General features: G+C 33.9%; 1 protein-coding gene across 2 annotated transcripts in view; it reads right to left on the bottom strand.

Moving 5' to 3' along the window:
• Positions 1–456: 456 nt before the first annotated feature.
• Positions 457–15,369, bottom strand: part of LOC135130035 (juvenile hormone esterase-like) — a 31,064-nt gene continuing 16,151 nt past the window's right edge. The window contains exons 2-11 of one of the 2 annotated variants that reach the window (XM_064057341.1): positions 13,974–14,260; positions 7,754–7,953; positions 3,765–3,908; positions 3,372–3,708; positions 3,116–3,318; positions 2,887–3,061; positions 1,941–2,134; positions 1,723–1,885; positions 1,539–1,668; positions 457–1,490 (exon numbers count right to left, since the gene is read on the bottom strand). In XM_064057341.1, the coding sequence (XP_063913411.1) occupies positions 1,280–1,490; positions 1,539–1,668; positions 1,723–1,885; positions 1,941–2,134; positions 2,887–3,061; positions 3,116–3,318; positions 3,372–3,708; positions 3,765–3,908; positions 7,754–7,951 (1,755 nt within the window). In that variant the 5' untranslated portion in view covers positions 7,952–7,953; positions 13,974–14,260 and the 3' untranslated portion in view covers positions 457–1,279. The remainder of the gene's footprint in view (positions 1,491–1,538; positions 1,669–1,722; positions 1,886–1,940; positions 2,135–2,886; positions 3,062–3,115; positions 3,319–3,371; positions 3,709–3,764; positions 3,909–7,753; positions 7,954–13,973; positions 14,261–15,369) is intronic. The other variant, XM_064057340.1, reaches the window with a different exon arrangement.

Raw genomic sequence — 15,369 nt, 5'->3', positions numbered from 1 at the left:
TCAAGATCATGCTACATTTGTTTAGCATTTATCTGGTACACAACTACATGGTAAACCGCTAAATCAAAATTTATCTCTTTATTCCTCGCAACAACTCGATGACGTCATCTCAAAATTTTATTGAATAAAGTGAAATGGATTTTACTCGAAAATGTTTAGTAGACATGCTATATTACGACGAAACTCTGGGGGACGGACGGTGCGGTCCGGAATTTCGCCGATGACACGTGTAGGTGGCGTGCCTCAGTGCCCAGCCCTGGACTGACTAGTGCTGCTGAAAAGAAACACGTCTAGCCGATTTAGGCTACGAGGTCAGCTTCACACCACTGGGAGTAATGTCTTCGGCGGTGTTCGGGCACCGCCCTCTTGGGGCGGGAGCACAAGGGTGACTCTAAAGCCGGAGATCTCCAGGCGGTCTAGTGAGCGCCCGCGGAAACAAGAAATAAAATGGCGGAATTTTTCTAATAATAAATCGAGTTTCTATTCTCTGCCACCAGCTACACGGTTAAAATTACGGCTAATCTTAATAGTTACGTATTTATGTTACAAGTGTTGAAAACGGTCCATTGCTTTACGAATGGGAATACGGCGCGAGACGCAATCGAGCGCTGTATGTAGGTGAGTAATGCAATGGAGTTTTCACACGAGTATCATACAATATTTTTTGCGCTGCCTTTTTGAAAAAATACAATTACAATTCGGTTTAACAAACAAAAAAAAAAGAACAAGATGTCCGACACGGCCGTTCCCTCCTGGACGGCGGCTTCCTTCAGGACGAGTTCCTGGTCTTGGGGGCGGCAACTTCGGAACGGGAAGTCGCGCAGGGCCGGTACAGCGACATGGGAGGGGAGCGCGGCGACGGAAAACGAAGCGTGCTCAACGGTTTATAGAAAGAAGTGGTGACGGCGGTAGGGTTTTTCGCTCGGGGATGGCGAGTCAAAAACGGTTCGCAGACAGGCAGAAAACCCAAAACGGTACTTACGGTGGTCGGTCTCAACTTTGGGTTCTGCGCTTTTCAACTTCCACATCAAATTTCACAGATTTTCCTTTTTTTCACCTTTATGCTTATGCTTTATCGCGAAGTGGGAAGTGCCGTTCGTTTTCGGCGCGGCGATCGCGGATTCGTCCCCGATTCTCTCGCTATGCGTCCCGGTTTCCTGCCCGCGAAAATATTCGCTTCGTTACAATATTACATGGATTGTAAAGATACTCTTTGTAATAATTGTAAGGAAGTTTTATTAAAATAGTTTTATATTAAAAAAATGCTTAATAAATTAAATCAACTCAGTTCTGGGAAGTTTTCAGCTAAGTTTTGGTGAATCCAAAATTGTATTCTCTCTGCATTAAAACCATTTTGAATTTTGTATTCTATAATGTTGGTATCATAACTTCCTGTTATGTTTAAAACAATTAAATCTATGTTTTTAACGTGATCTGTATTATCTAGTGATTGACTTCTCCATTTAATTACTTGGAGTGGGTCTGGGTCTCTGCAAATTATTTATAAACCAATGGAAAGTTTGTATTAAATTCATTACCCATAAATAATAAAATTTGTCCATAATGCTAACAAACTATCACTCATATGAAGATCCATGGCTTCGTCTAAATCTGGAAAAAGTGCTGGTGATCTAAAAAGGTATAGTAAATCGTCGCAGTGACTAACACCTGAAATTGTGAAAATGATTAATATAATATACAATTTCAATTTAAGACACCTACCCCACTTGAAATTTATGTTATTTGGTGTAGCTGCAAATAAGTCGCCATATGTAAATCTTCCTTTATAATCAAAATTGTACACCCATATGGGTTTATGACCTTTTCTAGATTGTAGAACAATGGACTGATAAATCCCATAAATAAATGCTCTGTCCGAATACAGCTGTAGGTAATATTAACATCATGAAATGGAATAAAACTGTAAGGTCTCATCTTACGTCTATAAAACCTTGGATGCTCCTTGGGTTAGAAACATCTACGAATGCGTCGCCTCCTAAATAAAAATTAATGATATTCTGATAAAGCTGACTTGTATTTAATCCAACGCTCAGTTGAAGACCCAGAATTTGAGGTATTAGACTGCTGAAATTAGCATTCAGTGTTTTTAAAATTTCTGGCTGCCTTGTTAATTCTAAAATAAAAACAGATTAAAATTCTATTTGTCTTCCCATACAAATATTAATTGCAGATAATATGTATTGAGGAAGGCATCAAATAATTGAAATAAATTTTACAAAAATTTGCAGAGAGAACATTATCTCCACAACATCGAAAACACAAAATATTTTCCGGAACGAGGAAAATAGGTATACCCAATCGTCTCCTTTCCGCAAAATAAGTCATTCTGCATAAAGAAAGTGCGTCATGACGATCAGAATCATTAAAATAAGTCAGAATATACCTCAGAACTCATAAAATTCTACAAAAATCAGGGTTTTCTTGGTATTTTGGGGCCCGTAGTGTGCCGGAAACGCTATAAAATACAAGAAAAAGCTTGAAGAGTAACATTTTTGAATTTTTTAATGAATTTGTATCTACAAACGCCAAAATTTATATAAATGAGAATTGTCGCAGAAGAGTACAAGCTTGGCTAAATGCGCAAGTCGGGAATTTTTAACACCTTCTTTAGTGTTTAGTTGGTTATGCTTTCATGGATTCGTCCTTTTGTTGATTTTATTTTCGTTTATGTTTAGGACTGTTTTATTAAACATCCGCATAACATGTTTCTTTACCTTTACTTCAGCAGTTGACACAAGACATTTCTTTCTTTTAATTTATAAACTTTAGACTATTTTTTTAGCAAATGATAATGATATGGCGACGGTATTGAGTATAACGTGTTACGTGTAAGTACTTAACATACAACAAAGGTTTATTGCTTACGGGAAACACGAAGAATTCCTTCATCTTGTGTAGTGCCAATTATCCATGGGATTTTCATGAATTCCCCTGCTTGTAAATATTCTAATGGGTCTTTAGTAAGAAATGGATTAGGATTAGAATCTGATGTGATTTCGGTAACAATAGTATATGGAGTAAGAGGTTCAATTGAGAAATACTACAAAATATAATGCTAGATTTCTGCGGTTTAATGGTATGTTTTATCACTAACCTTAAATTTATCTGCAGTTTCTGCAAGTGCAGTTGCTTCAACTTCTCTAAGGCAGTTAACAAGTTTAATATTATTGCCTAAATAATTAGTACAACCTGTAAATACAGCAAGTGCGGCCGTTATATTTGGCTGCAGGGCATTTATTGGTTTGGCCCATAAATTTAAAGCAGCACCACTTTGGCTAATTGCCTGTTGAAATAAACCTTAAAATGTAAAAAAAATAATAATAAAAGACAGAGTGGGATGAAGAGAGTACCTTTAGATAGGGGACTTATTAAGTGAAGGCTGACACTACCACTTCCTGCGCTTTGTCCAGATAATGTTATTCGATTTTTATCTCCTCCAAAACATTCAATGTTCTCATAAACAAATTTCAAAGCCATTGTTTGATCTTTTAGTCCAAAATTTCCGGGAGCGGCATCGTCTAAAGTTGAGAAAAAACCGAAGACTCCTAAACGGTAATTAAATGTTACTAAAATAACGTCTTTGTCCATAATATATTCTGGGCCTATTGTGTCACTTGATCCACGACCAGCGAAAAATCCTCCCCAATGGATAAAAATCATGACTGGCAGTAAATGGTTATTCTCAGTCTAAAATTTTTACTCATTAGCATTAAGTATACAATAAGTTATTTCGATATAAATACTTTTGGAATATAAATATTTAAGTACAAACAATCTTCACTTCCTTCCACGCGGGGGTTAGCAAAGAAATAATTTTTTTGTATACAATATGGTGCATCTCTTGTTGCATTAATAGCAAAAGTCCATGGTTCAACTGGTTCTGGTGCCTAAAGTATAAATATAAATAAAATATAGTTAGTTACATAATTATGACAGCTGGATTGTATTCTTCGTATTTTTTTGTACTAAAAGTTACTAGATTAGACAAATTTAATAGTCAAGTGCTTTGTTTTAATTTAATTAAGTTTGTGTGTTAGACGACGACATTTTCTCTTGCTTTGTGGTGTAATATTCCTGAGAGAACGTTAATTTTAGTCCATTTGATGTAAAAATATAAAATAATTTTTACGCAGAGTTGTTTGTTGAAGTAAAAAATTGCATACCTTCTAAATGTGTAGTTTTAAAGACGAAGATTTTTTTTTAATATATAATATGTATCCATTTTTTCTGAGAAACCAGGAAGAGAACAGAAGTGAATACATATAAGGTTTGTCCGAAACAATTCAGAGTATTTTTTTAAGCAATTTACAGCTTAATCAACAAGAACTGTTTGAGTTTCGATAGAATTAACCAAGTTTTTAATTAATTAAAGTAAAAATTACTTATCTTACTTTTTGCATGTTTTAATTTCATAAGTTAGTTAGTAGATTTAAGTACATGTTTTAATTCGTTTAGTTTTAGTTTGTCTTTATTCTCAGGGGAAGATGTCTATGATTTCCAGTGAATCATTTGTTTTAATTGTTTTTAGCAGTTGTAATAGTACTTAGCTAGCGGGTAATTGCCCAGTCGCAGTTTATTAAATAATGAAGTGCATTACTCGAATTCATAGCAGTTTTCCAGGTTTAGTTAGGTACCACCACGTATTATTATGGTTTAGAAGGTATTGCACATATTTAGGGATTTATTAGGTTATTTTTTTCAAGTTTTTAATTACATGACGTTATTAGAGGATCTTTAGGATTAATTTTAATTAGTTTCATGGGTTATGTTCGTAGATTTTAAGGTTTTGATAATGGAACACAATTGCGTAGCGCTTTTATTATAGTTTTGCATGTTTTATTACGTAGGTTTAACCTTATACTTATTTTATTTTGCCATTTTCCATTTAATATTTACTCATTTATTCTTTTATTATGCTTGTAGTTTTTATCTTTCAATATATGTATTAAAATGTTAGGAGCGTTTAATTATTACCTCTTCCCCCAAATGCTACTTGGGCACGACACATTTATGGACACGCTTTATTAATGTCGGTGAAAAAGCTATCGCGTGATCAATATTGATTGTAATCGAGTCATCCTTGACTTCTAATCTGCGTTTGTTTGATAGACGTGTACCAAAACATGCCAAATAAAATGACAAATACAGAAATGCTTCTGTATAGCATGTTGATTAATTTCAACTTAGTCTCAAGTTGGAAAAGTCTACCTGCTGCTCCATTGTAAATGTTTTTACATGATTCAGATCAACGAAATGAACATGTGATGTTTGAGAAATAGTTATTTCTATTACAAGTAAAGGAAAATGGTTCTTTTCTTTACGTGTAATGCATGTATTTTTTTCAGATACAGTGGACGCCGCTTAATGTGATCACTTTGGGACTCAGACAAATTGATCACACTAACCGACTGATAATAATAAGCGAACCCCACCATCAAAGGCAGTAAAACTCGAAACAAAACAAAATCATCAACAAGACAGTGTTTATTATGCTGATAGATGAAGGTACATAAACATTAGAATTTATTTTAAATTTTGGTTACTATTCTGAGAAAGGAACCCTTGATTTCCTTTGGTTGTTGTAGAAATTTGTTAAGAAAGGGCTGGGAATTTTTTTTTCTCTGATAAACTAAGATTTCGTCGTTTCGACGTGCTAATTTTTACATAAATATTACTCAAATTTAAAACAGAAAGAATTCGTTCGTTCAAAAGTCGAAAACACACTGATTACTTAAGTCTGTTTTTGACCACTGATTGTGGTTGTATTAAGTAAGTGGTATAAGCGAATGTACCTTTTGAGAGCTATGAATGTTCATTAAAACACAATACTAGTTTCAGTCGCCTCGCTTCTCCAAAAAAGCAATTCCCGTTTGTATAAGAATTGCGAGATTGATCACAATAAGCGAAATATTGATCACAATAAACGGAAAAACTGTAATGCATAGGTATTGCGTGGGTCCGTTCCAAGCCATTTTGATCACACTAAGCGGTTGATAACATTAACCGTGATCATATTAAGCGGCGTCTACTGTACTTCAATTTCAATTACAATCAATTTACCAGGCGAATACAGCTATTATAGCAATAAAACAAAATAATAGCTGTTTAAACAAATTTTTGCCGAAAGTCATTGCGTGAACAAAATTTTGCAAAAATGAGCGTAATGCGAAAATTATGGCAGCTACACGAAGCTACTTCTGCCTTGTTACCCTCAATGTCACAGGGCAATTACAAAAAAGTATTCTTAACTTATGTATGTGGTTACAGGCTGAAAAGATAAAATCCTCCATACTTTGATCTACGAGTATGTATGCAATGTTAAAAAGCAACTTAAAAGTCAGAGAAAACGTGAACATGTTCAATATCAAACTGATTGCGTTGAGCTCGCTCCTGAACTTCAATTAGTTAATAAATCGGTTTCTTCAAAATGATTTATCATTTAGTGAATCGTCAAGTCTCATTTTGTAGCAGAATAGAATTTGCGTTGATTTTGTTCATTTTTGCAGTAATCCGTCGTCTTAATTTGTTCACGTTATCAACGGAGAAGTAGTAGATTGAGTGTTAGGGATATGGCCAAACGGAAAAATCTGCAGGAGTAAAAATAAAAAAAAAAAAAACGGCAGGTGTAAGAAAACTCTGGTGCCAGACTGATGAGGCAATTTGCAAAAAACTCTTATCATAACAAAGCAGCTATGGTTCGAGCTGCAAGTGCTGTGGCACCATCTTGTTGAAAATACTCCATCGCCAATTCGTCATCATGTAGTTAATTTATAAAAGTAAAATGGCTTGTTGATGTCATGAGAGTAAACATTGTAAAGTTACTCCAATCGATATATAAATTCACTACCTCAAAAAAGTTGTCTACAGTTTTCTCTGCATATAGAGATGTTTCCTGTAAACATGTGGATTTTCCGCGTATTTTTTGAATGAAATGATTTAAAACCAAGTCTCGTCGGTAAAAAAAGCTTTTTTAACTATTCGTTATGTATTCGAATGTATTTAAAAACCATGTACTTCCGCTTTCTAGTTAGGTACCGAACTTTTCAGGCCATTGTACAAATGTACATAGTTCACAAGATTATTGGGAAATTGTTCATGGAATTCACCCCAAGTGTCCTGAACTGTCAAATACTTACTTTTTGAAAATACGCCTTTAACATAAAGACTTTAATTTACGACAAAAATGCTATTTTTCAATAGCAGTGTAACGAAATTTCTTAAAAGAAGTAAAAGACTTCGAATTTTTACAATCTGATTACAACTGATAAAGGAAAACCAAAACCAAGCGGAAAAGCAGATGTGAAAATTTGGGATTATGGATGGCGGTGACCCTAGATGCACATTTTTAAGTGTCATTTATAAAGCTGAATTCATAAATGAAATTAATGATCAAGATAGCAATCGGCTTTTTACGGGTAAGTATTAATAAATTATTATAAAATGAAAAAAATTCATTTATTTAAATTTGTATCCACAACGTCTGACTCATAAAAAGTGTGTTTGTTTTAGGCACCACAATTAGGTATTATCAATCGCGTTTAAGGTAAGGGCATACGTCTACACTTTCAAAGATGACTCGATTACGATCAGTTTTGGATCAGTTTATGAAAAAATATAAGATTTACTCAAATCCTAACGATTCATTTTACCACAAATATGAAGTAAAATGGTCAATTTAGTTGGCAGTATATGAACTGATGTATTTTTATTATTTTTTCCATGATAAGCTTACCTTAAATCTTAAGTTTCCTAAGGGCGGTTTTGCGTAAGGTATACCTCGAAATGACATATATTCTCTTTTATTTCTTGAAAATTGCGTTAAACCTATGATAGGTCCATATCTTGTGTACACCAGCGGGTTGGCCTCTGGATATGGCAAAATATGTGTGACGTAGGAAATATATACCATTAATAGGGTAATAACCAACATTTCTGAAATTAAAAAGAAAGTATATGTATAGGAAGACTTGAAATGTAAACTTACTGTCTTCATTGGAAATACAGTCGAATGTCGAATAAATAAAACACCGACAATTTTTTCATAAAATCGCAGAGAAAACTTCACGACAAAGCAGTTTTGCAACAATAATAACAATAACCCAAACTTGATTTGTCAAAATTTTAAAGCTCTAGCCAATACATTTAAGTACCAATTAAAACAGAATCACACCAATTACAGATATAAGATGCATTTGAACATTCACTTGACGTGACATTATGATGACACTGTGGTATGACCCTAAATTTTAACCACATTGAATTGTGGCCACGACCGTAGAACAGGTAGGTAGGTAGAAGACTGTAAGGCTGCCCCGAAAAGAAACTGATTCTAAAACAAGACGCACCCTATTTTCAGGAGATCTAAATCTGAAACAACCCTAAACCCTATATCCGCAGCCTCAAATGATTCAAGCCGTGACCAAGTGCTCGAATAAAAGAAAATCAGATTCCTAGAGATCTAGGTAGGAAACCGCACGCATTGTAGTAGATTTATTATTAATACAGGCGCAATGAAAAACCTGTCTTAAAATAAACAAACGAATTTGATAGATTTTCAGATGTAAATGACTAAAAATAGTTAAAAAATTGCATCACGTACAGCTTTTCCAAATAAATAAATAAATAAATAAATAAAACCAAAAGTTCCATATATGAGATCGCCTTGCAAAAAAATACAATAGTAGGTTTTCAATGGTGTTAAATGGAATAATATATTCGAAGTGCCTTGCATCATGACTGTCAGATGTTTAAGCAAGTTAAAACTGAAGAAGTAGTATCAAATTGAAGTCATAATAATGAGCGCCGCAGAAAGTTCAGAAGAAAAATATTAAACATAGTTTTTGAGGAGAAACGATTTCACTAAGATTTTTAATAAGTAGATAAAAATATTTTTGTTAATATTTGAAAAGTGCATATACAAAATAAGTGTCTAAAGTGGCAGACAAAACTTAAAGACAAAGAAACATCATTTGCGTCAAAATTTTCAAGAGATTCCAATATAATAATGCATGCCGATTGCCGAGGTAATTTTAGCCAAAATTCAAGGTGGTAAAAATTTAGCTTAACACCTTAGTGTCACGTCAATTGAATGTTGATATTCACATTATATCTGTCACTTGTATTACTCTATTTTGACACTTAATTACATTGGCTAAAGCTACAAAATTTTGACAAATCAAGTGTAGGCTATTAGTGCGAATCTACTTTGTTGTTAAGTTTTGTCTGCTACTTTAATTTTTGGAGTTTAACTCCTTTCTTTTCGTAATATAGAACACGTATACGACGCGCGCCGGAATAGGAGGTCGAGTTCGACACCGATACCGACACCGGTCTGAACTGAGTCTGTACGTAGGCATGTAACGCCGCGCTATATTTTTATACAGTATTATTATTATAATAATTAGATATTTTTGTATGATAAATACATAAAAAAAGTATATGTTATAATAACAAAAATTGACAATACATGGATATTTACTTTAATTAACCCAATCATCATCATTAATCATCGTTTTGTCGAAAAATGCAACAGATTTTTGGTTTTTATTATTTTTTAAGAGAAAATTAATGACTTCGCCGCGTATACGAGTCTAATTTATACAAATTGACAACGCAACGTTAAAACTCCCGCCGTGCGTCCCTGGGTCGACACACTCTTTTTTTTAATGTGTATTTCTTATATTTTAGTTTTTCGTATTTTTTTCCAAATAAACCTTAGGTACATTATAACAAAAAACAAAGTCCATATTCGTAATTAGGAATACAACAAATATGCAAAACAGTTGTTGAAACAAAAACAGACTGTAAAGCATCTAGGCGGTAGGAAATCTGGAAATGTTGCAGAATGCTGCGTAGAATCCTCAGCCCAAAGTAAAGGTACGTGTCCACTGGAGAGTGACTTGGCGAGAATTCGCGAGAGTTACTTTCAAGGGCTTGTCGATTTGAGAGGATATTTTGGCAAATTTTGCTCGCCGATAGATGTCGATCAGACAAAGCTCTCAAAACCCTGTCCACTACACAGTTGCACTTGCGAGGAAAATGGACCCTCTTTACTCGAACCGACAAAGAATTTATGATTTTACGAGCCTTTTGTTAATTTATTTTTCATGAAATACGGTAAAATATTGCAGCTGTGAAAACAGGTAGTAAGATGACATAAATTATTATCTGGACCTAAAATTGTGCTAAGAAATACGCAAATGCACGATGCTATTTCTATTCATGAAAGAGTAATAGTAACATTACGATTTTTTTGTATCAGGTACATATGTAAAAGTATTATGTAAATCATTGAACAAAATAAGGTGTTCTCCATAGGTTATGTCACGTACATTTTGGGGTTTTTGGACCTTTCTTTTCTGTGTCACAGGTTGTCACATTCATATGATCCCACCCTCTATTATAATGTCATATAATTTTAATGTAGAGTTGATTTTGATTAAATCAACATTGCAATTATTACTCTTATTTAATATTATGTAAAATCTTCTTCCCACATATCTCTTAAAAATGTAAAAAATTGGTCGAAAGTTGTTTCGACAGAACTTCCCTCGCACCGAAAGAACTATGAAACATATCTAACATTTTCGAGTTGAGTTTTTTCTTTACACAATTTTGTGATGACGTCATCAACATTTTTGCAAGGTCACGTATATCAACTTGGATTGGTACAGTATAATACTAAAAATAACAATAGATGAATATGAATGCAGTGATAAATCACAATTAAAAACTCAACATATTTTGCACACTTTGGATAGAATTTATTCTGAAAAATTTTGAGATGACGTCATCAAGTTTTTGTTGGGAATAAACATATATGTTTTGATTAACAATTTACCACGCTTACAATAACCTTAAAATGTCTGGAAGATTTTAAAGTACCTATTCAGTTTTGCAATTCTTGTGTTATTCAGGAAACTAAAATCACGCATTCATTTTTTTTTGAGTCGCCCTGTATAAGCAAACCTAAAAAATATGAACACAATAATAAATTACAAGTATTATACTGATCATATATATTTTGCACATTTCGGGTGGAAATTATTCGGCAAAATTTTGAACTGACGTTATCAATTTTTTGGAGGGGATAAGCAAATATATTTTGATTAAAAGTTTATTATGCTTATCATAACTTTAAAACAGCTGTAAGAATCAAAATTAAATTGTAAAATGTTGTTTTATGTTTTCTTTTCCAAAAATCTGGAATCGACCCAGTACTTTTGGAGATTATCTGTCTAATAAAAATCGGGACGGCAGACAGACGGACAGACAGACAGACGGAAACTAGAGACTTATTTTTTCGTACTCTAGGGGCCATGAAAGGTCGAGAAAACGTAAAAGTAGAGAATGGGCTGACGGAAATAACGATGTTTGAAAATTGTTAATATTTTAGTTTTGTTTTTATAAACACTCAGCATATTAGAAATTAATTTAATTGATACCATAGCAAAGCACGTACTTTTGTTTACCTCCCCATAAAATATTATAACACAGATCTTAAAATTAATACGATTGCGATTTTTTTGTGAACCGCTTCATTACAAAAATTTTTTAGAAAATTAGAATTAGGCATTCTATTTAAAAAAGTACGTTGAATATTACGCCTCAAAAACAGAACACTCTGTATAGTTGAAAATAATTTTAGTGTATGCTACGCGATTTCTATAGTCCGTTTTTTCCATATCGTGCAATTAGTTCTGCAGTTTGGTCTTTTGACCATCCAAATTTGGCCATGGCAAAGCTCACCACTCGCGGACAGAACTGTAGGAATTCGAAACGTGTTCGTATTGTGAAAGTACCTCCAGAGAGGCACAGCTTTGGTTTCCAACTAGAGCCCAAGTTCTAGCAAATTTGCTACCCTGTCCACTGCTCGGGTACACTAGCGAGAGAAACGAGCGATTTGTACTCGACCGACAAATAATTTATGATTTTATGAGCTTTTTGTTAATCCTCTTTCAAGAAATTCAAATGAAATGTAAATGCTGGGAAAACAGGTAGCAAAAAGGGTATAGGTAAATTGTCTCCCGGGTTAGATTGGTAAGAGCGCTTAATACGACCGGCACCTGAAGATTATCATCCCGGCAGGTTATGATTTATCAAAGGACAATTACATGCAATGTTGTAGTGTGTAAAAACATCTATAAAATTATTGTCCCTAATAATTATATTTTCAGGTGAGGCAGGTATCAATTTATAAAAGCACTTGTGGATAAACACCGAAAATAAATATAAATATTAATTTTTGAATACTCATGCTACTTAACAATACATTTGTAGTACCTAATATGTAAATTATTATTAAAAATTCATTTAAAAACGTTATTTGAATAATAAAAAATGAATTTACTTCGTTGTGCATAGTTTAATCTCGTACTGCAACAAAATAATAATAATAATAATGAAGTATAATCAGAATCACTTATACAAACTATGATGTTTAATTATAAATTAAAAAAGTTAATCTAGTCTACTTTTCACATTACTTGCTTCAGATTTACGACAAATGAACATAATTTAGTCATTTATTTTCGTTTTACATTTTTTTTAGTATTTAATAATTTCATAAAAATGTGTTACCTATCTCAAAACGCTGTATAAATGTTGAAGTCAGGTAAACGATCAGATTTGGCCGAATTGCGTAGTCCTTTTCACGACTGTTTGCATAGAATCATAAACGTGTAAAATAAGTCGGCTTTACTCGAGAAATGATTTATGATGAACTGCTTACTCTCGGGGAATACTTCCCCAATTCGAAGCTTCTTCACATGGACAGTATCTCTCGCAAGTAAACGCAGTTTGGCTTGTCCACTGGAGAGAATGTCGTTCGCGGCGAGATCAGCCGATCAGTGTTTCGTCTTTACTCGACTGGACTCGGAGCTCTCCAGGGCTGATTTTGAGGCGATTTCTCGCAAGTGGACACTTACCTTAAAACACTAATTGTAAACAAATTTTTGCCGATAACGAAAATAATGAAAATGAAGCTTGAACCAGCAGAGACGAAACTTCAACTAGCAAGACCAGCGTGGTTTCAATCGTTTGCAATAGAAATAATGAATTCTTGGTTACTATTAATTATATTATTCTTGCGTCTCTCCCTTTCCGAGACCTCATTGACAATTTTCTCGGTTTCAATCAAAGAAAAAGTTGTAGACTGAACCGGTGTGGAGACTTGAGTCTTCAAAATTTTGATTTCATCTTGCAACGCAACAATTGCAGCTTTTAAGCCGTTTATATCGTTACCTAACTGAGCACACATTTTGCACGTCCATGATAGGCCAGATTTCTGATTAATTTTTTTCGCTTCAGTATTCGTTACATCAACGCAATCTATTTTATAAGATCTGCTGCATATACAACAATTGACAATTTTATGAGGTTCAGCACATTTGCCACAACAAGTACAAAGATTCATTATCTTAAATTGATACTAACTGGATATGACAGGGACACACTTTTCATGCTAACGGTGCCTATCGTAGCGACTTTAAAAAATAAAAAAGAAACACACAGGGGTGAAAAAGGCAACGGTGAGGATTGATACAATTATGAAAACAGTAGGAGCAAATTTAAATCATGTAGTATTGTACTTGACAGCAAGAAATGTGTGACAAAAGCAAGTACTTGCAAAAAGAGTCTTAAAAAAGAAGAATAAGAAGCAGATTACCTATTAGTAGCAATTCCCAAAACACCAATCGATAGAGAACGTCATGAGCAATGCACTGATGTAAACATTAATAATAAACTCCAATAATAAACCATGAAATTCTTTGGTGGAAGTCAAATGGTGCTAATAATTTTTGTTTTTGTTAAGTTTCCGCCAGGTTTCCTCCATGACGATACTATGTGTTTTCTTATGGCTATATTGGAGAGTACGAATTCACTCTCAGTTTTTTCGCTTAATGATCAAATTTTCGGGAAAACATTTGCAAGGTATAATAACGTTATATTACCAATCCCGGACAGAAGTCCACGTGGCGCAGTGGCTAAATCGGAACCAACGAGACCTGCGGCGAAGCGGTACGGCGTGCGGTAGTGTGTTCGATTCTGAACTTGGTCGTTTACAATTTTACTTCTTGAGCGTAAGCAAAGGAAGTATCGTAATCGACTCCGTCGACTGACTCTCCACTTTTACATTTTCTCAACCTTTCATGACCCCTACAGTACGAAGAAATAGGTTTCCCGTTTCCGTCTGTCTGTCTGTTCGTCTGTCCGTCTGTCCATCTGTCCGTCCCGTTTACTAAAAAATTGGGAGTAATAAATACAAAGTATAAAAAGATTGGCTTAGTAAATCGAATTTTAGATAATGTAAACAATGAGAATATAAATACAACGAAATTGGATCGCCAAGAAAGTATTATGAGTACTAGAGAAATTATTAAATGAATCCATGTCAAAAACCGAGTCGGCTCAGAATAAATTGATAAAAGAACAAAAAAAAAATTGCGAAACGAAGAATATCAAAGATTACTCAAAAATGAATAAGGCAGAATTATTACAAACAATTAGTCGAAGGTTGTTTCGACACAACTTCCCTCGTCCCTGAAGTACAATGAAACATATCCAGTATTTCCGAAAAATTATAGCATGTGTTTTTGAGAATTTTATTTTTTCATGAAAATAAGTTGAAATTAACATATGTATGTCATGTTAAAGTACATGTAAAAAAGTACGTTACGCGTACGTTTTAAATGAGTTTTACTTTATAAAATTTTGTCGTCATCAACATTTTTACTAGTAAACGCACATAAACTTGATTAGTGCAGAGTAATACTAATAACAGTATTGTATTTCCAAATTTTTGGGAAAATGAAGTGAGTCGTTCTTGATTTAATCAATGAAATAAATTGATACATTCATTAATTTTTTGAACCACTTGTATAAGCAAGTCTAAAAAATTGGTCTAAAGAGTTTAGACAGTACTTCCCTCGCTGTCGCAAACTTGACGACTGCATGCCTATTGTGTTTTTTTTTCTCATTACATTTTTGTAGTGGGAATTTAAAAAAAAATTGTGATGACGTCATCAACATTTTTGCAAGGACACGTATATCAGTTGGGATAGATGTAGTGTAATACTAAGAATAAAATTATTGTATTCCCAAATTTTCGGGAAAATGAATTGGGTCGTTTTGAATATTGATTTCTTATAATCAATAAAATAACGAGACAATTTACTCAGGTATACGGCGCCGGTGTGTAATATCTAGAGAGCGGATTTCTGTCGGGCTAGGCACGGCCAAACTCGGCACGGCTCGTGCGGGATGCGAATTCATTGCGGTTGCGGACTACACTTCGTTTATTTGAGATTAGAATAACGCTGTTTCGTTGCACTCTGCTGTTAATTCCCG

The sequence above is a fragment of the Zophobas morio genome, unplaced genomic scaffold (assembly GCF_036711695.1).
Source record: "Zophobas morio isolate AGI-343-1 ecotype UQ-CSIRO unplaced genomic scaffold, CSIRO_AGI_Zmor_V1 ptg000017l, whole genome shotgun sequence".
Taxonomy (NCBI): domain Eukaryota; kingdom Metazoa; phylum Arthropoda; class Insecta; order Coleoptera; family Tenebrionidae; genus Zophobas; species Zophobas morio.
This window is presented reverse-complemented; position numbering and strand designations above follow the sequence as displayed.